This window comes from Malaclemys terrapin, chromosome 6 (genome assembly GCF_027887155.1).
Source record: "Malaclemys terrapin pileata isolate rMalTer1 chromosome 6, rMalTer1.hap1, whole genome shotgun sequence".
NCBI classification, from domain to species: Eukaryota; Metazoa; Chordata; order Testudines; family Emydidae; genus Malaclemys; species Malaclemys terrapin.
Genome location: NC_071510.1, coordinates 122,761,493 through 122,783,580, shown reverse-complemented (window position 1 = coordinate 122,783,580; position 22,088 = coordinate 122,761,493). Strand labels below are relative to the sequence as shown.

The following is a 22,088-nucleotide window of genomic DNA, read 5'->3' as shown; positions in this document are numbered from 1 at the left end:
CTACCTGCCAATCCGGTGGGTAGTGTAGACATACCCTTAGAAAAACTCCAGTCTTGATTTAAACATTTCCAGTGAGGGAGAATCCTCCACAACTCATGGTAAATTGTTCCAGTAGTCTATGACCCTCACTGTTAAAAATTTGCATCTTATTTCTTCTCTAAATTTGTCCGGCCTTGACTTCCAGCCATTGGGTCTTTTTGTATCTTTGTCTGCTAGATTGAAGAGCCATCTGTTATCTGTTCTGTTCCCCATGCGGTATTTATAGACTGATCACCCCTTAACCTTCTTTTTGATAAGTTCTTTGATGAGTGTCCCTGACGCTTGGAACCCCATCTTTCTATTTAGATGCCTCCTCAAAAAACACACTCCTTGCAAAGTCTAGTAATGATAATCCTTCAGCCGGGGCTACATTTGTAAGAAGAAGATGGTGTAGCCTTACTCCTTCAATAGGGGGCAGGTGTGTTTAGTGTCTATTGTCTGTATCTGATTTAGACTGCATGCTGAGCTCTTTGGAGCGTGGACTGTATCTTTTATATCAGTGTTTTCCTATATAGTTGTACAGGAGGTACTCGGGGGTAGTCCCGTTAGACTGGAGAATAGCCAATGTGGTTCCTATTTTCAAGAAAGGGAAAAAAAGTGACCCGGGTAACTATAGGCCTGTTAGTTTAACATCAGTAGTGTGCAAGGTGCTGGAGAAGATTCTGAAAGAGAAACTAGTTGAGGACCTTGAAGTTAATGGCAAATGCGATAAATTACAGCATGGTTTTACGAAGGGCAGATCGTGCCAAACGAATCTGATCTCCTTCTTTGAGAAAGTAACGGACTTATTAGATAAGGGAAAAGCGGTGGACCTAATATACCTGGATTTCAGTAAAGCGTTTGATACAGTACCCCATGAGGAACTATTGGTTAAAATGAAAAACATGGGGATCGATATGAAAATCCAGAGGTGGATAGGGAATTGGTTAATGGGGAGAATGCAGCGGTTCGTATTAAAGGGTGAATTGTCGGGTTGGAGGGAGGTTACTAGTGGAGTGCCTCAAGGTTCGGTTTTGGGACCCATCTTATTTAATCTATTTATAACTGACCTCAGGACGGATTGCAAGAGTGGGCTGATAAAGTTTGCGGATGATACGAAGGTGGGAGGAGTTGCAAACTCGGAGGAGGATAGGGATACTCTGCAGGGAGACTTGAATGAGCTTGTGAATTGGAGTATCAGAAATAGGATGAAATTTAATAGTAAAAAGTGTAAGGTGATGCACTTGGGGACGAATAATAACAATTTTAGTTACAAGATGGGGACGCATTGGTTAGAAGTAACGGAAGAGGAGAAGGACCTAGGGGTCCTTGTAGACCGCAGGATGACTATGAGTCGGCAATGTGACGTGGCGGTGAAAAAAGCCAATGCGGTCTTGGGATGTATTAGGCGAGGTATATCTAGTAGAGATAGGGAGGTCCTGCTTCCGTTGTATAAGGCGCTGGTGAGACCTCATTTGGAGTACTGTGTGCAGTTCTGGTCTCCAATGTTTAAAAAAGATGAACTCAAACTGGAACGGGTGCAGAGAAGGGCGACTAAGATGATCAGAGGAATGGAAAACCTGTCGTATGAAAAGAGATTAGAGGAGCTTGGGTTGTTTAGTCTGACAAAGCGAAGGCTGAGGGGGGATATGATTGCTATCTTTAAATATATCAGAGGGGTTAATACAAGGGAGGGAGAGGAATTATTCCAGTTTAGTACTAATGTGGACACGAGAACGAATGGATACAAACTGGCCGGGGGGAAGTTTAGGCTTGAAATTAGACGAAGGTTTCTGACCGTCAGAGGGGTGAAATATTGGAACGGCCTTCCGAGGGAAACGGTGGGGGCGACGGACCTGTCTGGTTTTAAGATTAAGTTGGATAAGTTTATGGAGGGAATGGTTTAATGATAAAACATAGTAGCCAAGGAAAACCAAGCAATGGTACATGAACAGCATAATGGCCAACAAGGGTCAGGCTAGAGACTCTTGCCTATATGCTCGGGGTATTACTGATTGCCATATTTGGGGTCGGGAAGGAATTTTCCTCCAGGGTAGATTGGCTGAGCCTCTGGAGGTTTTTCGCCTTCCTCCGCAGCATGGGGCAGGGATCACTAGCAGGAGGGTCTCAGCCGATTGAAGTCACTAAAACACAGGATTGGGGACTTCAACGGTAGAGTCCAGGGAAGGGTCTTGCGGCCTGCAGCATGCAGGGGGTCAGACCAGATGATCATAATGGTCCCTTCTGACCTTAATGTCTATGAGTCTATGAGGATCAAGTACCCAGAGAGCACTCAATAAATAATATTAGTAATAGGGTGGGGAAAGAATTCTGCATGGGCAAGGTGTGTGGGGGCAAACAAAAGAAGAAATGTATTAGATATCATAATACACTAAGGGCAATTAAAAATGCAACATTTGCCTCTCTGCACTGGTGAAACTACCATGGTATCATTCTAAGGCCCTGAAACTTCAAGGAGATCATTCAGGTAGCCCGCTGCCCATGTGTAAAAGGCAATGGGGTTTGGCGTGGGTGTAGGGGAGTTGCCCCCACAGAACTCTTTGCAGGATTGGGACCTTAGCATAAGCAGATGCTGGAGGTTACTTGGGGGGGATGGCAGCAGGTGGCCTCTTATTAATATTGTCCAGTTCTAAGCTTCAGAGAAGTTTGGGGATTTTGAATGTTTGGTCCTGAACAGCCACAAACTTTGTGTGGGCCTGAACTCCAGTTCCAGCACTGGATCGAAGTGAAATGACCCAAGTTCTCATCTATATATCTGTTTTAGTGTGGTCCCATGGGTCAGGTGCTGGACTGGCAGCCGGGAGAGTTGGGTTGTATTCCTATCTCTGCTTCTGACCTGCTGCGTGGGCACATCACTTAATCTCTCTCTGCCTCTGTTTTCCCCTCCCACCCATTGCCTGTTGTGTGTATACTGAGGGCAGGTCTACACAACAGCTGGGATCAATGCTTTGAGATCGAACCACCAGCGGTCGATTTAGCGAGTCCGGTGAAGACCCGCCAAATCGACAACAGATCGCTCTCCAGTCAACCCCTGTACTCTACCCTCGATGAGAAGAGTAAGGTAAGTCGACGGGAGAGTTTCTCCTGTCGACCACCTGTGGTGTAGACCCCGCAGTAAACTCGACCTAAGGTACGTCGACTCCAGCTACGTTATTCACGTAGGTCGATTTACAACAGTGTAGACCTAGTCTACGTGTCAACTCTTTGGGGCAGGGTTTGACAGTATATGTTGTATAGTGCCTAAAACAATGAGCCCCAATCTTGGGCCAGACCTCTAGATGTTGCTATAACACTATTACTCCATAATAAATCCCTACTTTAATTTTTACCGCTGTTGTGAAGCAGTCAGATACATTCTCATAAGGCAATAAATGTAAAATCGAGGGCCAATTAAATCTCAGTTTCAGCTCCAAAATGGATTTTTAATGCCGATTCATACTTAATAAAATACGGAAAATTGCATTTTATTTTGGTACATAAACACTCAGGGCAGGGGACTGGCCTATAGAGCAGAGAATCGCTCACCAGAAAATTCTCTGCAGCAAAATGATGCAGTCTGGTTGAGTTTCTTTTATGACCTGAGAAATGACTGTTTTTATAGCGCACTAAATAAAACTTGCTACTCAAGCAGGAGGTTTATTATTAAAGGTGCTTTTGCTAGAGCATGGGGTGGGGAGAGCAGAAGAAGCATCAGACCAGAGATACAGGTTGTGCAGAAATGGTGCAACAATGCTCCAAGAAAGTAGTGTAATCCCATAATCACCCTGCTTGGCATCTATACAGAATAATTTTATGTTGTCAGATTTCCCCCCCCCCCCCCAAAGGTTATTGATAGCCTGGACAAATGTACTGTAGCAAATTTCTTAATGCAATGGCAAAAACCCCAGTGCAGGGATACTGACACATGGAATGTTCTTAGGGTGACCAGATGTCCCGATTTTATAGGGACAGTCCCGATTTTGGGGTCTTTTTCTTGTATAGGCTCCTATTACCCCCCACCCTCATCCCGATTTTTCACACTTGCTGTCTGATCATCCTAAATGTTCTCCACTTTCTTGCCCAGTCTTCAGACGTTTATACCTGCCCAGATTGGAAGGGCAGCATTTTACGCACACCTGGGACTGGTGTAATTGACAACAGAAGGTAAAGAGTTACAGTGAATCAGGCCCTGAGAATGGGAGTGCTTGCTACTCACTTCCCGCAGGTTCAAATGACTATACAAGGCGCGTGGCAGTAGAGAGAATCAAACTCGGTGCATCTGCTTTGGGCCAGCAGGTGTTTAAAAGATGACAACATTCTCTAATGCCCCCTTCTGGCCGATGCGCAGGTTGGCATACTGCACGTGGGCTCCTTGTCCAATCCTCCTCCATCATCAATGGCAGAGTCCCTGTGGCATAGAACGCTTTGAGAGAAAATTACCCTGAGGCAGGAAACTACTTTTTGTTTTAATATAATTCTTGGTAGTTTAGTTAGCTTATATTTCCCGCTTTCATTTTTTTTCTTGAAAGTGGTAATGAATTGATAGTGATGGCTGGTCGTAGCACAGGAAGGTGCTGTGCAAACTTTCCCAGCACAGCTCTGCCAACGCTTCTCCATCCTGAAATGCACATCCTACCCATAGGCAGTGCCTTTCAATTTGAAAATCCTGAAGTACCTTAAATCTATATTACATGCAACTCGCTATTCTAGCCTGGGGCTTCTCTTGGGCATAGATTTCCAATCCTGCAGAATTATTCACTGGCTTTGAGTGGGCACTTAATTGAGCCAGAATCATGACCCTTGTGACCCCTACTAAGTATGAATTCAAGTCTCTTGAAGTGAGAGAGCCTAGGGCATTTCTGTACCACTGGCACTGAGACCCATCCTTCCCAGAGGGAATGAAAGGATGTTGGGAGGCTATTAAAAGTGGGTTTAAGCCACAAAATTCAGATCCAGATTAGTTGAAAGTTTAGTGTTGTACAGATGTGGGTCCATCTCTTCTGTCCTTCCAGGGCTTGATCCTGCTCAAGTCAAAATCAATGGGAAAACTCCCATTGACTTAAATGAAGGATCAAGCCCTTCCTGCAGTGAGATGGAAAGAGGCTCTTTCTTCCCACATGTGGGTCTCCACCATGTGTCTTGACAAGCTTTGACCTGATTGTACCACATAGATCCTCTCACATAAATATGTTTTTTTTTATTAAAGCCTCCATACCAGCTGTACAGTGCATTACGTCCTAGGTCCATTTAAGGTGCTCTGACAGAATTAATCTGGTGGTCAGTAACTGCTAAATGAAGTGCATGGTGAAAGAGCAATGAGCTAAGTGAGTGTAGCTCACATCTTTTATGAGCTCCTCTAAATGCCAGTTTTCAGGTGAATTCAGCATCTCCTTGACATTTAAGGACCCAATTTATAATCAAGTTATGTAACTTCAGTGGCAAGAAACACTGGCGTCACCAGAAAAGCCATTTATAACCTCCCCCAAAAAGGATTCAGGGCAAGACTGTCATTTCTGATATAACAAATGAAGGATAAAAGACTCTTTCAGTACAAATTAGATACTCCTGGCTCTTCAGAAATACAGTAGAAACTCACCAAGCAGACTTCCTTTAAGCATGGAAGGGAGAAGAGCAGCAGACTCCAGAAGGTCCACCAGGAACCTCACTACCAATCTATTAACCTGGGAGGGGCTCCCATTTCCCAGTTATAGACACCAGCACAAAACCTGGAGATACATATTATTACTTGCATTTCTGCAGGGCCTTCAGGCCCCACTTAGATTGGAGTCACAATGCCATTTAATTTTGAGCGAGGCACTGTACAGATACATAGTAAGAGACAGTCACTGGCCAAAAGACCTTTCAGTCTATATGGAGAAGACAAACAAAGGGTGTTATGAGAAAGAAGCCAAGAGATAGGACATGATTTGTCAACAGTAGAGCCAGGAATAGACAGCAGGTCCTCTAAGTCGCAGTCCAGTACTCTACCCACAGGGCCGTACTGCCTCTAAAATGTATTGTAGTGTGTTTTATACAAATAATGAAGCCTTAGTAATTCTCCTGGTGTTACATTTTAGCTGGAAAGAACACCATTTGTAGGTTAAATGAAAGCATTCAGATTAGCAACACATGGAGGCTCTACTCTGATAGTCCTGTCTTCACTTGGGTAACGTATGCTTAAGAATCTTGAAACTGGCTTGAGGCCAAACAGTGTTCTAACAAGAGTTGTCTTGCTAGTATGAATATGGCAAAACCGTATTAGAACCATTGTGCTCTACTTTAGATAGGGGCCTGATTGTTCTCTCACAGCTGCCTAAACTGATCAGCCAAACTGTTATGCTTAAACACGATACGTAAACGGCATTGTTATGTCAGTGGTGATGGGCTCTTTGTTGGAGATGACAGAAGAATCCCATTGTTCAAACTTTTCCCAGACTCGGTGCTTAATATAAAGCTCTGAGAAGAGCCGGGCTGTTTACACATGTTATAAAGAAATATGCACAGTGATGTGCAAGGATCCGAACATCCCCAAATTTATGGTGTGCCCAAAATCTAAACCTGATTCCTAATTTTACAGCTCTCCCCTGTCTATGCATTGGATTCAGTCAAACTTGTGAAGCCCCAAATTTGTAGCTCCGAAGTGAATGACGTCTAGATACCTGTATTATAGTGGCTTAGTCACCTTTATTTAAAAGAGCAATAAAATAACAAGGCTCCAAAGAATACGGTTTGCAACAATGTGACCAGAGTGTTTATTGTCTCCTTTCTTAAGAATAAATGGTGTGTGCAGGTTTTACCAGAACAATTGCAATCTAAAATGCATAGCCCCCTACAACATCACATATTTTATTTAGGTCCCTATTTTATTCTTTGTTTTCAGAATATTCTTCTGTTTTTTTTCCTCCATATATATTTCTAGCATGAGGTGGGAAATATAGGAGTTTACTGTGACCACATATGTGGCATAAACAGGGATATGTGCCACAGTATGATGGCACAGTAACTAACAGGACCAAGTTTCTCTCCATCCTTCACATTCAATTAGGGCCCTACCAAATTCACAGTCCATTTTGGTCAATTTCACGGTCATCGTATTTTAAAACTTGTAAATTTCATGATTTTAATTATTTAAATCTGAAATTTCAGTGTTGTAATTGTGGGGTCCTGACCAAAAAAAGAAGTGGGGGGGGGGGGTTGCAAGGTAATTGTAGGGAGGCAGCTGGAGAGTGGTGGGTGCTGGCCGGGAGCCCAGCTCTGAAGGCAGAGCCGCTGCCAGCAGCAGCGCAGAAGTAAGGATAGCCTGGTATGGTATTGCCACCCTTACTTCTGTGCTGCTGCCTGCAGAGCTGGGCCCTCAGTCAGCAGCCGCCATTCTCCGGCTGCCCAGGTCTGAAGGCAGCAGCGCAGAAGTAAGGGTGGCATGTATGGTATTGCCACCCTTACTGCTGCGCTGCTGCTGGCGGGGCACTGCCTTCAGAGCTGGGCGCCCAGCCAACAGCCGCAGCTCTCCTGCTACCAAATTCTGAAGCCAGCACAGAAATAAGGGTGGCAGTACAGTGACCTCTCCCCCCCAAAATAACCTTGCGACCGCCCTACAACTCCCTTATTTGAGAAACGCTGGTCTCCCCCATGAAATCTGTGTAGTACAGGGCAAAAGCACAAAAAAGACCAGATTTCACGCCCATGATGTGTTTTTCATGGCCGTGAATTTGATAGGGCCCTCCTTTCTATGTATCAAAATTATTATAACTGAGTAGTTGCAGAAAAAGACTTAGGGGCTACATTGTCTTTTTTAGAGTAGCAGCCGTGTTAGTCTGTATCCGCAAAAAGAACAGGAGTACTTGTGGCACCTTAGAGACTAACGAATTTATTAGAGCATATGCTTTCGTGGGCTACAGCCCACTTCTTCGGATGCATAGGCTATGCTGTAGCCCACGAAAGCTTATGCTCTAGTAAATTTGTTAGTCTCTAAGGTGCCACAAGTACTCCTGTTCTTATTGTCTTTTTTAGTTACATTAAGTGTAAATCCAGAAGGACCCCATTTACTTCAGTGGAGATCTTCCCAATTTATACCAGCTCATGTTCTGTGAATGGATGCAGGTGATGTTTTACTCTTAATTAGCCCACTCCAACCCCATGCTGTGTCAGGCTCTCAAGTGGTCACCTGGCAGTTTCATGTTAATTTCTCTATTAAAAAAAAAGAAAAAGTTTGACAGATCAGAGTTCCTGTCTCCTGCCAATGCCATTTTCATTTGGTTTTAGGTAACTGAAAGTATAAGGATTTTTGGAGGAAAGGGACTGGAGAGGCAGCACATTTTCCAGTCGCTCCGGAAAATCCCTCTGCTTTGAAATAATGCATGAGCTACTTGTCTATTAATATGGCGTAACTAACTTAAAAAAAAATTAACACAAGACTCCTGCAATCAGATCTATGCTGGCTTCTGTGAGGCTCCCCACAGGCATGTCAGGGTCTCATTTGTACTTTTGAGATCCTTTTGTTGTTTTGTATTCCAGCATATATAGCATACCAGGTCTATATTCCCTTCTGCCTTGATAGAACCCTTTGAGTTGTGACTACGTTTGCCCGAACTGAGCTCTGCTGAGCTTGGGGCCTTGTAGTTGTTGTTGTTAGTTGATGGTACGTTTCAGAAGCCTGAATCCTTTTGTTTACAGCCTCACTCTATGTTTTATTAAGGTTCAGTGCACCGAGAAGTCCTCCCACTGAACAGAGTGCATCAAGCCCCTGTTTATTGATATACGATAGGCCATAAAGCCATCATGACATAGGCTTTAGGAGAGTGATTCCAGCCTGCCAGAATCTCAGAGGAGGCTGTTGGAAATTTTACTTTGCTTTGATTGTGTGCTTCAAGTGGCCAATTTTCAGCTGTCCCTTTGGGAGAAGAAAGGACAACACTACTCTGTCTCAACTTTAAGAATTGGTAGGAGCCAGGTTTATTTATGCCTTTGTTGACCTTGGAGATCTCTGTTTTCTCTTTCTTTAGAAGTGTCCCCCCTCACTCCTGTCATCCAATAAGATTTTGTCATACATAGTAGCTTTATATGATGGAGAAACCCAGACCAAGATTTTTGAAAGTGACTAGTGATTTTGGGTGGCTCCATTTTTGGATGCCCAATTTAAGAAACCGAAAAAGGGCCTTATTTTCAGAAGGCAGCTGCTCTGCACATTCTGAAAATCATGCCTCACATTGGGGACCAAAAATTGAGGGCATCCAAAATCACGGGTCCCTTCTAAAACCCTCAAGGTAACATTTAACCAGGAACCTAAGTCCCATTTTCAAAAGTGACTTGAGCATGTAGGAGTGGGATCCCACTGACTTTCAAGGAGGCTTTTGCTCCTGAGTGCCGAACTGACTTTTAAAAATAAGACTTTAGACTAATTTTCTAGGGGGAGTCAGGGATGGCTGTGAGATAACAGCAAGCACTTTCCAAGACCCTGATTCTAAATTACATCATCCATTTGTGAAAAGCTTCCACACTCCCTGTCCTAAAAACAGTGTAACAAAGGACACAATATCCCCAGAGCTAACTCTGATATGTCACGGTGGATGCCAGTCCCCACAGACGCTTCCGATGTTATTAATTTTTAAAACAAACTTGCTGATTGAGGTTCTGACTGCCTTTAAATTGTCTCTACAAGGAGACTGTGTACTAATTAACCCACGAAACAATCAATGATGTACCTTTTTCAAGTTTCAGGGTGATTAGAATATGAAAATGAAGAGCACAATGGTGCAGATGTTTTAAAATCACAGCAGACAGCAATTAGTGACATGGGAACCAGCTGCTTATCTCTCCAGATAAAGCCTCTTAATAGGGAATTACACTTGAGGAGCCATTACACAGATGGATCTGCGAATGATTTAAAGAGGGGGCGTTATAGTATTAACTTTGATTTGTGAGCCAGGGTCTTGACAAGCTTTATGCTTGCTACCTCTGGAAGAAGGTGCATTTGGAAAAGGGGGCTCCTTACATATTAGCAGTCAAGTTTTCTTTTAGTGTTTTTTTTTTAACTTATATCAATTTTTTAACCTATATTATCTTTACTAAGGGCTCGCTTTTGACCAGTTGGTTACTGGGATCTCTTCTTGCTCTTATTGTTCCTGCTCTGGGACAGTAAGTGGTGCATGGATTTAAGGGGGAGGTTTTGAAAGGGGAATGATTTTTAAAAAGTGTGAGGTATTCAGTAATTAAATGTCAATGTTTCCTATGGACCAGATTCTGTCACCCTTAATGCTGACAGAGTACATCACCCTTGTGGGTTGGCAGAATACGGCCCTTTCTTTTAAGCAGTTAGCTTGTGGCTTGGACTGCATGCCATCATAAAGGCATAAAAGGGGATGATAAATTCTATATGCACCTGTGTAAGCTACCCAGATCGGAGTGTGCAGCGGTAAATGGGCAGCATAGAATCATAGAATATCAAGGTTGGAAGGGACCTCAGGAGGTCATCTAGTCCAACCCTCTGCTCAAAGCAGGACCAATCCCCAACAAATCATCCAGCCAGGGCTTTGTCAAGTCTGACCTTAAAAATCTCTAACAAAGGAGATTCCACCACCTCCCTAGGTAACCCATTCCAGTGCTTCACTACCCTCTTAGCGAAAAAGTTTTTCCTAATATCCAACCTAAACCTCCCCCATTGCAACTTGAGACCATTACTCCTTGTTCTGTCATCTGCTACCATTGAGAACAGTCTAGATCCATCTTCTTTGGAACCCCCTTTCAGGTAGTTGAAAGCAGCTATCAAATCCCCCCTCATTCTTCTCTTCTGCAGACTAAACAAGCCCACTTCCCTCAGCCTCTCCTCATAAGTCATGTGCTCCAGCCCCCTAATCATTTTTGTTGCCCTCTGCTGGACTCTTTCCAATTTTTCCACATCCTTCTTGTAGAGTGGACAGAACTGGACAGAGTACTCCAGATGAGGCCTCACCAACACCGAATAGAGGGGAATGATCATGTCCCTCGATTTGCTGGCAGTGCCCCTACTTATACAGCCCAAAATGCCGTTAGCCTTCTTGGCAACAAGGGCACACTGTTCATATCCAGTTTCTTGTCCACTGTAACCCCTAAGTCATTTTCTGCAGAACTGCTGCCTAGCCACTCGGTCCCTACTCTGTAGCAGTGCATGGGATTCTTCCATTCTAAGTGCAGGACTCTGCACTTGTCCTTGTTGAACCTCATCAGATTTCTTTTGGCCCAATCCTCTAATTTGTCTAGGTCCCTCTGTAGCCTATCCCTACCCTCCAGTGTATCTACCACTCCTCTCAGTTTAGTATCATCTGCAAACTTGCTGAAGGTACATCCTCCAGCTCATGCATGGAGCAAGTTGGAAGTGGGTGCTCCACCTCCCTTATTCTCTGGGCAGGGCAGTTGAGCTGGCGCTGGGTGTGTTGTCACTTGCAGCTGAAACAGGTCTACGCAGCATCGCCAACCCTGTGTGTTAAAAAATCGTGAGTCAGGCTTCAAAAATCATGAGATTGGATTACAAATCAGGAGATTTTTTAAAAAATAGACTACTTTGGGGTTCATTTCAGTTTTGTCCTCTGCATTCTAAGCTTTTGGGGGGCACTTACGCTACGTTTTCCCATCTTGTCTATGTAGCCATGAGGACTAGGAACTTACTGTTTTAAAAATTAAAACTGAAATTTTCATATAGTCACACCCATCCAGGAGCTAGGGCTTTTAGAGTGTCTCCAAAAATCACGACACGTGTGCTAAAATCGTGGGAGTTGACAACACTGCGAGACTAAATTCCTACCCCCTCCTCCCTCAAGAAAGGATGGCAGGCAACGTGTTTCAGAATTGCTGGATAGGGAAGGAGTTCCCACATTGCTGTGATTTGGGGCCTCATGAAGAGCAAAATGCAAACACGGGCAGGCCCGGCTGATGAAATTATACAGATAGACCAAAAGCTAAATACGAATAAATCTTCCATTCCCATGAATGGGCCAGATTCTGCTCTCAGTGCTACTGACATAGCTACAATTAACTCTGCTGAAGCCAACAGCCAAGCTGCGGTATATTATGTACTGGCAGTTGTACAAAGAAATGGATTCCATAAAATGCAATGAGAAATGGTCATCAGCTGTTGTCTGGAGAGCCCTGTTCACGGTCACCCCCACTGAAAGCTTCAGTCCCCAGGGCTATCTTGACTGTGGGGAGGAGGCGGGGGATTGTTGTGGGGTTTTTTGTTTGTTTTTTGTTGTTGCTCTGTCTTTGTTCACAATGCCCTTTGATTGTGGTGCTCACCCAGCAGGGGAAACTGAAGCTGAAACATTAGGGACAATGGGATCAGGGGGTGATCCAGATGGATACACTGGGAACAAAATACACTTAACTGCATTACTTTCAGCTAGCTGATTTGCCAGTTCTTTTAAGTAAACAGTGCCCACGTATCAATTGCAGCAAGTCAAATTCGACCTGCTGCAGGCCACATGATCTCTGGTTGCCATGCTGAAGAATTCTTTTCGAGTGACATGCGTGTGTCGGGGGAAAGTTCATAGTAAATGATACTGGAAGAAGCTACATTAAGAGACCCAGTGGGCTGTTGCATGCTTGGGCGAATACATAGTTTTGATAGAACGCATGGATGGCACAGGCCTGCAAACCCTTCCACAAGGGCTTAACTTTTGAAGTCCTGTTGAAATCATGGTGGCTATTTTGTGCTTAAAGTAGAGCACGTGATTAAACAGTTGCGGGACTGGTACCTTAGATGTCACATGTATCTCTTTTCATGCATTTCAATATAAATCTTGTACTTCTCTGTGGTATTGTAGCAGCAGGGCTATCGATAGAGATCTGTTGGTCGTTTCCATGTCAGCCTCCGCTCTGGGAGACAAGGTGATCGGAGCGGAGGGGTAACTGGCTATGTCTAAACTACACCAATGTGTGAATTGCAGAGTGCACCAGAGTGTTGCTATCTAACTGCCCCATGTGGACGCTGCTGGCGGGAGCAGAAAGGTACCTCGTTTGCTTTAATATAGACCTTTTAGTTTGCATCAGCAGTGTCCACACAGGGCAGTTAGAGTGCAACACTTTGGGGTGCTCCGCAATTCACACGCCTGTGTAGACCATATTGCAGCTCAGTGTAGACTGGGGTTCTCAAACTGGGGGTCGGGACCCTTCAGAGGGTCATGAGGTTATTACATGGGGGGTCGCGAGCTGTCAGCCTCCTCCCCAAACCCTGCTTCACCTCCAGCATTTGTAATTGTGTTAAATATACAAAGAAGTGTTTTTAATTTGTAAGGGGGGGGGGGGGTCGCACTCAGAGGCTTGCTGTGTGAAAGGGGTCACCAGTGCAAAAGTTTGAGAACCACTGGTGTGGACAAGCCCTGAGTCACAACAATTCAGCTGATTTGCATTTGGCATCCAAGTTGTCGGTCCTCAAATTATTATTACTATTTTTAGCCCTGAACTAAATATTTTTGCCTCTTTTAAGCTAAAGGTGGGGGGCGTTAGCAGCATCTGATTTTTTTTTTTTTCTGACTGCTATAACCCTTACTTTTCAAATGAAATTTCTCATTGAGTTTCACAATTCAGCCTTTTGGGAGGAACTTTAGGGTTACTTTGATGACAGCCATAGGGCTAGGTGCTCCACTGAAGTAAAGTGCTACATCTTCATGGATGATCCATAGATTCATAGATTCTAGGACTGGAAGGGACCTGGAGAGGTCATCGAGTCCAGTCCCCTGCCCGCATGGCAGGACCAAATACTGTCTAGACCATCCCTGATAGACATTTATCTAACCTACTCTTAAATATCTCCAGAGATGGAGATTCCACAACCTCCCTAGGCAATTTATTCCAGTGTTTAACCACCCTGACAGTTAGGAACTTTTTCCTAATGTCCAACCTAGACCTCCCTTGAACAGTGGAGTGAGAGTGGAACAGTGCCATCAGAGCCCTGTAATTTCTAGTTTTGGGGGAGAGGGGTTAAGTGAGAGATCATTATTATTTTGGGATCTTTGGGGCATCGATTGTGTACTCCTGTGTTTGTACAGCACCCAGCATGACCCCGATATGGAGCTTTCTGGTTGCCACGGCAATGTATATGTGCGAATAATGTAAATATTAATGAAAAACAAGAATCACACCAGGTAGCCCTCTCAGTGTGGTAGCTGCTTTATAGACTGAGGTGGAAGCAAGAGGTATAATCCTGGTCTGACTGAAGTCGATAGCAAACCTTCTGCTAAGAAAGCCTGCTGCTAGACTGCTTGATAAAGTGCGATGTATTTCCCCTTCCATGTCCCACAGTCTCACTGTGAAAGCCAGGATAAGGAAAGATTGCACCCCCATGTCTGCTCCAAGGAGAGTAGGGAGGGATTGATGGTCTGCAGTTGTGCCTGGACCTTCACTGGAGCCAATCTTGCCCCCTGGCTCGTCACACTGCACACCATAAGAACCAGGCACAATCTGGTCTGGAAGCTGAGCCGGCTGAAGCATCAGGGGGTCAATGAAGTTGAATATGCATCTCGTGAGCTTGATCATTATTTTAAAAAATAATAATTGTACACTAAATACAGTATTTCAATGCCCTCCTTTTTCAGTGGCCAAAGGGGATGGAGGCGGGTGGCTACATTTTGATAGGTCTGGCTGAAGAACGATATCAAATTCACAACCCTGGAAACTGAACTCCTCCATGTAAACAAGCAGATTGTGTCATCCTAGAACCCCCCCTTTACTTCCTGCTCCATGTGATTCAGCACTGAACTAGAGGGAGCTGCTTGTAGAACGAGGGGCTAGTTCATTCCTCAGGATCTGTTTACTGCTTCTTGGGCTCTGGGAATAGGCTAAGAAGAAGGGTGCACAAACCCAAACACCTGCAATTTACAACAGCTGCACATTCTGTTTTCTCACTTTACTTTTCCTGGGAACCCTTTCCTTTCCTAAGCATGCTCAGCCCACGTGCACAAGTGCTGAACAAGCCACAGAATTGAATCTCCAGTTACTCCTTGAGACAGTGCACCAGAATAGCTTAATTATTATGGTATATTCCAACAAGGCCACGTGCCTGACTTTTACATACACACACTAAGGATCTATCACCACCCACTTGCCAATAATATGCATGTTTACAGGTCTCTAAACTGGTTCAGCACCTTTAAACATAAGAACATATGAATGGCTATACTGGGTTAGACCAGTGGTCCATCTAGACCAGTATTCTCTCTTCCAACAGTGGCTGGGGACAGGTGCTTCAGAGGAAAGGAACAGAGGAGGGCAATTATCAAGTGATCCATCCCCCGTTGTCCACTCTCAGCTCCTGGCAGTCAGAGGCTTAGAGGCACCCAGAACATTGTGTTGTGTCCCTGACCTTGCCGAATAAGCATTGATGGTCCTATTCGCCATGAATTCATCTAATTCTTTTTTGAACCCTGTTATACTTTGGCCTTCACAACATCTCCTGGTGATGAGTTCCACAACTTGACTGTGTGTTGTGTGAAGAAGTACTTCCTTGTGTTTGTTTTAAACCTGCTGCCTATTAATTTCATTGGATGACCCCACGTTATGGTGTTGTGTAAAGGGATACATAACTTTTCCTTACTCACTTTTGCCACAGCTTTCATGTTTTTATAGACCTCGATCATATCCCCCACCCCCTTAGTTGTTTCTTTTCTAAGCTGAACAGTCCCAATCTTTTGAATCTCTCCTCATATGGAAGCTTATCATTTATTTGGTATTCACAGTCTAATTACAATCACAGCTTACTACTGAAGAGTAGCTTGCAATACTATATGTATGAAACACGTTTCACAGCTTGACACAGAGCGTCACAAAAATGGATAGGAAATCATCATAAAACCAACAAATGATTACAAGGGAGAAAGAGGCTAGAAGTGGTCAATACATGAAAGTGAAGTGGGTTTGTTTTGTTTGAAGGGGCTTTTGAAAATGTTATGTCTGAAACATACATAATTTCTTCATCTGAAGAAATTCCACTGAGAATCAATGTGGACTTTCATTTGCTCTGCGCTAGTCTTCAACATAACTGTGCCCTTAATGTTATCCCTGAAGTTTGAAGGAATATTGTCAGATTAAAAATCATATTGAAAATATTGCTTACCTACATTGCAAATTACAGTTCATTAAATTGGAAAGAGATGTTAAAAACTAATATCGGTCCTGATCCTACCTTCCTGTAGTCACATGAGTAGTCCAGTTGGGCCTACTCACATATATAAAGCTAAGCATTAGCACCACGCTGCAATTTTTGAGCTGCGAACACCGGATCTGATTCTGTAACCCTCTCTTACACTGATGGACTGCCCACAAAGGCAATGGTTACTCAACATGAGACCAGGTTGCAAAATCAGGCCATTTGCAAGGAAAGGTTTTGCTTGTGTTAAAAGTGTGCAAACACACACACACACACAAACTCCCTATGTATATCCTTAGTCATTTAAAAGTGTATGGAAATATTTCTCTTGGTCTTAAGGTTGCGAAAAGCTGCATTTACAACTCATAAATATGTGGTCAAGTTTCACCTATGTCCTTTTGAAGGAGACTTTACAAAGTATCTGAGAACTTAAGAGAAGATCATTTAAGAGAAGTTGTCCTTCAACGTGCAAGTGTATAAGATCTTTACGTTAATGTTTATGATGGGCCCAATAAACACACTTTTTTTTTTCATTTTCTTCTGCTTTGCAGGTTTATGACCGGCCCCCAAAGCATTCTGCTCTGCACTATGACCCAGGCCTCCAACAGGACTTCACCAGTGACACCTTAAAATCAAAGCACCAGCAAAAAAGCAGCAACCAGCACCATCTTGACTGGTCCGCAAGCTCTGACACAGGATCTGCTTCTCAAAGTTGCTTCCTCAATACAGAATCCAGCCGAGAAGCAGCTAGTGCCACCAAGGTTTCTGCTCAGGAGCCAGTTGTTTCTTTCAGCAAGCCTCAAACAAAGAAATCTGGTGCAGGAAACACATGGAGTCAGTTGTCAACCAATAATAAAGAGCTGGCTGTATGCAGTGCAGTTCCAGCGCCAAATAACCTCACTGCAGCATCCCAGCCTAGCAATCCTTCCGAGTGCAATGGGCTTTCGCCTCTAGTGGATAAAGAGGGAGGAGGCCAAATGGAGATCCCTGACCAACCCACTGGGAACACCAAGAAGAAATCCAGCAAAAAAGACTTAATAAATCACACCATCCAAAACACAGATGTAGAATGGGTGAAAAATGCTCAAAAAGCATTTGAGAGCAAAACCCATGACAGCATGGAAAGGAAAAAGGAATCTTATTCAACGGACAAAATGCTAGAAGCATCGCCCTCGAGGCAGAACCCAAGTTCTGCCAATGGTTCTGAGAGTGACACCAGTCACGTACGAATTACTATCCCAATAAAGACTCCGACAGCAGATATGTCTGGCCACAAAAGGAAAAAAAGGCAATCTGCAAAATCTTCAGCAGATAAAACTCTCCAGGAAAAAAGCCTACCTTCTGGACTTCCCATGAGCAGTGAAGTAGCAAACAGGACTAGTTCACAACTGGAGGCAAGCAAAAAAGATCTTCGAGCCATAAAGCAAGGGAAAGCTCCTGAGAATGAGTCCCCATTGACAGCTATTGAGAGCAGTGGGGTCACTGACAAAGCTCCCCCAAACAGTGCAAGCAGGCTCAGAAAATCTGCAGCTGCAACTTCCATGTCCGCTCCTAACAATCTTTCTGCATCTAGTAAATTGCCACATGTCCAGCACCCAAAACTTGCAGCAAAACGGAGATGGACCTGCAGCAAACCTAAAAACATGCTTCAAGAAACCTCCGTGGCTACATCTGAGAAGCTGATGATAGAGCCTCCTTCAGCCTATCCCATCACTCCATCTAGCCCTCTGTATACCAATACAGACAGTCTTACGGTGATTACGCCCATCAAGAAAAAAAGAGGACGACCAAAGAAACAGCCTTTGCTCACTGTCGAAACTATCCACGAGGGAACCTCCACCAGCCCGGTCAGTCCAATCAATCGAGAATTTCCAGGCACAAAGAAAAGGAAGAGGAGACGGAACCTGGCTAAGCTGGCCCAGATGGTCCCAGGGGAGGACAAATCCATCAGTGAACTGAAGTTTCACAAAAAGGTCGGCAAGCTGGGCGTATTGGATAAGAAGACCATCAAGACCATCAACAAGATGAAGACCCTCAAGAGGAAGAATATTCTGAATCAGATCTTGTCCTGCTCCAGCAACATAGCTTTGAAAACAAAAGCCCAGCCACCGTCCAGCGCAGGGCCTGCGACCATCGATGCCAGACTAGGGAAGCAAATAAATGTCAGCAAGAGGGGGACTATCTACATTGGCAAAAAACGGGGCAGGAAGCCAAGAGCAGAGTTGCAGCCCCCTCCAGAAGAACCTAAGACAGCCATCAAGCACTCAAGGCCTGTTTCGAGCCAGCCAGAAAACCCAGCAGTGCCTTCCAACTTGCAGTCACTTGTGGCATTGTCACCAGCAGCTATTCATCCGCTTTCAACACAGTTAGTGGGGTCTAATGGCAACCTTAGCCCTGCAAGCACTGAAACAAATTTTTCAGAGTTAAAAACTATGCCAAATCTTCAACCCATCAGTGCTCTTCCTACAAAAACCCAGAAAGGAATGCACAGTGGAACTTGGAAGCTGTCTCCACCCAGGTTAATGGCTAACTCACCTTCCCATCTCTGTGAAATAGGTTCTCTGAAAGAAGTCACGCTGTCACCAGTGAGTGAGTCTCACAGCGAGGAAACCATACCAAGCGACAGTGGAATAGGTACAGACAATAACAGCACTTCTGACCAAGCAGAAAAAAGCTCAGAATCCCGCAGGAGGTACTCTTTTGATTTCTGTACCCTGGACAATCCAGAGGCCATACCATCTGACACCAGCACAAAGAACAGGCATGGTCACCGGCAGAAGCATCTCATTGTTGATAACTTTCTCGCTCACGAGAGCATTAAAAAGCCAAAGCACAAGAGGAAAAGGAAAAGCCTGCAGAACAGAGATGACCTCCAGTTTCTTGCAGACCTCGAGGAGCTCATCAACAAGTTTCAAGTGTTCAGGATTTCCCATCGAAGCTACACATTTTACCACGAAAATCCATATCCTAGCATTTTCAGGATTAATTTTGATCACTATTACCCTGTGCCATATATCCAGTATGACCCATTGCTCTATCTTCGCAGGACCTCTGACATGAAGTCTAAGAAGAAGCGTGGTAGACCTGCCAAAACCAATGACACCATGACAAAGGTGCCTTTTTTACAAGGGTTCGGTTACCCTATTCCCAGTGGGAGTTACTATGCACCCTATGGAATGCCTTACACATCAATGCCTATGATGAATCTTGGTTACTACGGTCAGTATCCAGCTCCTTTGTACCTGTCCCACACACTTGGAGCAGCTTCCCCATTTATGAGACCCGCAGTGCCCCCACCCCAGTTCCATTCAAGCTCTCATATGAAGATGTCCACCACTGCCAAGCATAAAGCCAAACATGGAGTGCACCTGCAGACGCCTGTGGGAATGAGCCTTGGAGACATGCAGTCCTCCTTGGCGCCTCCAAAGGTTGGAGGAACAAGCGTTTCTAGTGGCCGACTTCACAAAAGAAAACACAAACATAAGCACAAGCATAAGGATGAGCGAATATTGGGGGCACATGAAGATCTGAGTGGTCTTTTTGCTAGCAAGTCCACCGGATTCTCCAGCCATGCGATCAGCGAAAGGCTAAGTGGCTCAGACAAAGACCTTTCCTTGCTCAATGAGAAAAGCAAGCATAAGGAGAAACAGAAGCACCAGCATTGTGAAACGGGACACAAAGGCTCAAAGAGTAACTTTGAAGTGGATACACTGTCTACATTATCACTTTCTGATGCCCAGCAGTGGACGCAGAGCAAAGATAAAAGTGACTCGAGCAATGATCCCATTGACTCTTGCACAAAGAGATACTCGGGTAACACTGAGAGTAGTGCAAGATCAGAGTCCCTGGACATGTTTGGTGAAATCAGTTCCTCCATCGAAAAGCGGGACAATGATGCAAGTGGGAATAAAAGAAGAAGCTTTGAAGGGTTTGGAACTTACAGGGAAAAGGACATTCAATCTTTCAGGATGAATAGGAAGGACAGAAGTACCTATGATTCTTCAGCCTCTTCAGGTAAGCCCTGAATTTCTAACCTGAACAAAAAGGAGCTTGGCATTCTCAACTGTTATGTTCCTTTTTAAAAGCTAGTCACTTATTTCTCTGTCATTATATAATTAAACCCCCATGATTATCCAAACTTTGGCTTGTTGGGGAGTTGGCAAGAATGTTGGCTAGATCTAAAGCCAAAACCTTTTAAAGACAGTTCGTTATTGCATAGTATTTTTATAAATATTTTCTCTATTTCTCTCCTATTTATCCTCACTTCTTATCTTTCCATTGAAAATCTCTTGGATTCTACAGCAGTCACTACTATAGGTAATTGCTGGCAAGGGGAGCACTGCAAACTTTCCTATTGATGGAATCCAGTACCTCTCACCACAGTGAATTGAGTCTTTGCTTGCACAGCCCTTGGAAGTAGAGCCATCATATTAAAGAAAGAGTTTCTCCTATGGCATGGAGGGCCTACAAAAGATGCCTGTTGATCACTAGTCTTAGTCCCATTAGGTGTGATGGGAGTTAAATGGTAGTTGTGGGACACTGAGCCATCCCCAATAGTTGTGTGTTGTAGTGCCAATCAGGAGACCCAGGAATCCCGGCGATAGGCTGTTTTTGGATGGATAAACAGGCAGGGACCCCGGTTAGAATCCTAGTCTAATTCTCTCACTTTCTGGTCAGCAGGAGTCATGCAGAGTCGTGCACTTCAGACCGGGGTGGTAGCAGGGGGAGCCTGGTGTCACTGAAGCAATAAGACCTAGATGATTAAGGAGCAAGGTTGATTGATTTTTAGCACTTATAACTTAGAAGGTAAGGTGGGTAGGTGGGACTGGGAGGAAGGAGGAGACTTGAAATTCCATTTGGAGGTTCAGGGCTTCTCTTCCCCACACACTGGAACCTTGTCTGCAGACAAAATTGGACTTTGCATTATAAAGGTGCCTTCCTGGTAATGACACAGAGACTGGTGTTTTGCTGCAGCGTAAACAACTTTGGCTTGGGAGGAGGCCCAGAGCTCCTGCACCATCAGATATCCCATTACTCTCTCATAAAGCACATTTCACGCTTGGGTTCTGGAGGAACGGGCACCTTATTGGAATGGCCAGGTTTGGAGGAGATTCAGAGCTGGATTCTGAATCTAGAAAGGCACATCAAATTTGGGTCATTCCTGGCCTCAAAAATGAAGGGGCAGAATCGCTGTTGGGGAAGGCACTGGGAAGCAATATAGAATTTATGCAGCCTGCCCATATGAGATTCTTAGGCTTTTGATTAAGAGCCAAATACTGCTCATGTTTAAGTTAACTGGATTACTCCATTTTCTTCACTGTGACTAGGATCTGGCTGTAAGTAAAGAACAGCAAAGTTTTAAATGGAAGAGTTACTAGGTAAAGTACATATATCTAATATTCTTCCTGCCCTCCCCCTGGTGTACTAGGCAAATAGACACAGTTTGACCAGTCTGTAATCTTTAGTCAACAGAAAACCAACCAGCAGTTTGGAAATATATTCATAAAAATGGCTACATGGACAAAGACCAATTGTAACAAATGTGTGACATACAGAAATGCTGGAATGAGACTGAATTTATTTCCTGGTCATAGTCAACCAACATGAATGAGTCAGTTACAAAAGGTTAATACCCCTGTCATAGGGTGAGGTCATTATCCATGGACTGCAGTGGCTTCTTTTACAATGATGATGTCATGTCCTAATGCATAAGGATTCAGAGCCCCCATCATTTTTATCCTGAGTACATGCTGGACATTACTGATTTCCCAATATGGGAGCAGTTGCATTTGTAGGCACTTTCATTTTCATGAACCAGAAGAACTGCTCAATCTTAATTTTCCAAGCTAATCCATTTAATATACGAAAAGAACATTCTCAAGAGGAAAAAAAAACTAAAATAACTAAGGACACTTTGAAACTGAGCCCTAAAATCCCCCTACATTTCCAACCAAAC

The 22,088-nt window shown here is 44.2% G+C and overlaps 1 protein-coding gene across 1 annotated transcript in view; it reads left to right on the top strand.

Moving 5' to 3' along the window:
- Positions 1-22,088, top strand: part of SETBP1 (SET binding protein 1) — a 325,508-nt gene that overhangs the window by 210,316 nt on the left and 93,104 nt on the right. Inside the window, exon 3 of the mRNA XM_054031865.1 lies at positions 16,684-20,146. Coding sequence (XP_053887840.1) covers positions 16,684-20,146 — 3,463 coding nt within the window. The remainder of the gene's footprint in view (positions 1-16,683; positions 20,147-22,088) is intronic.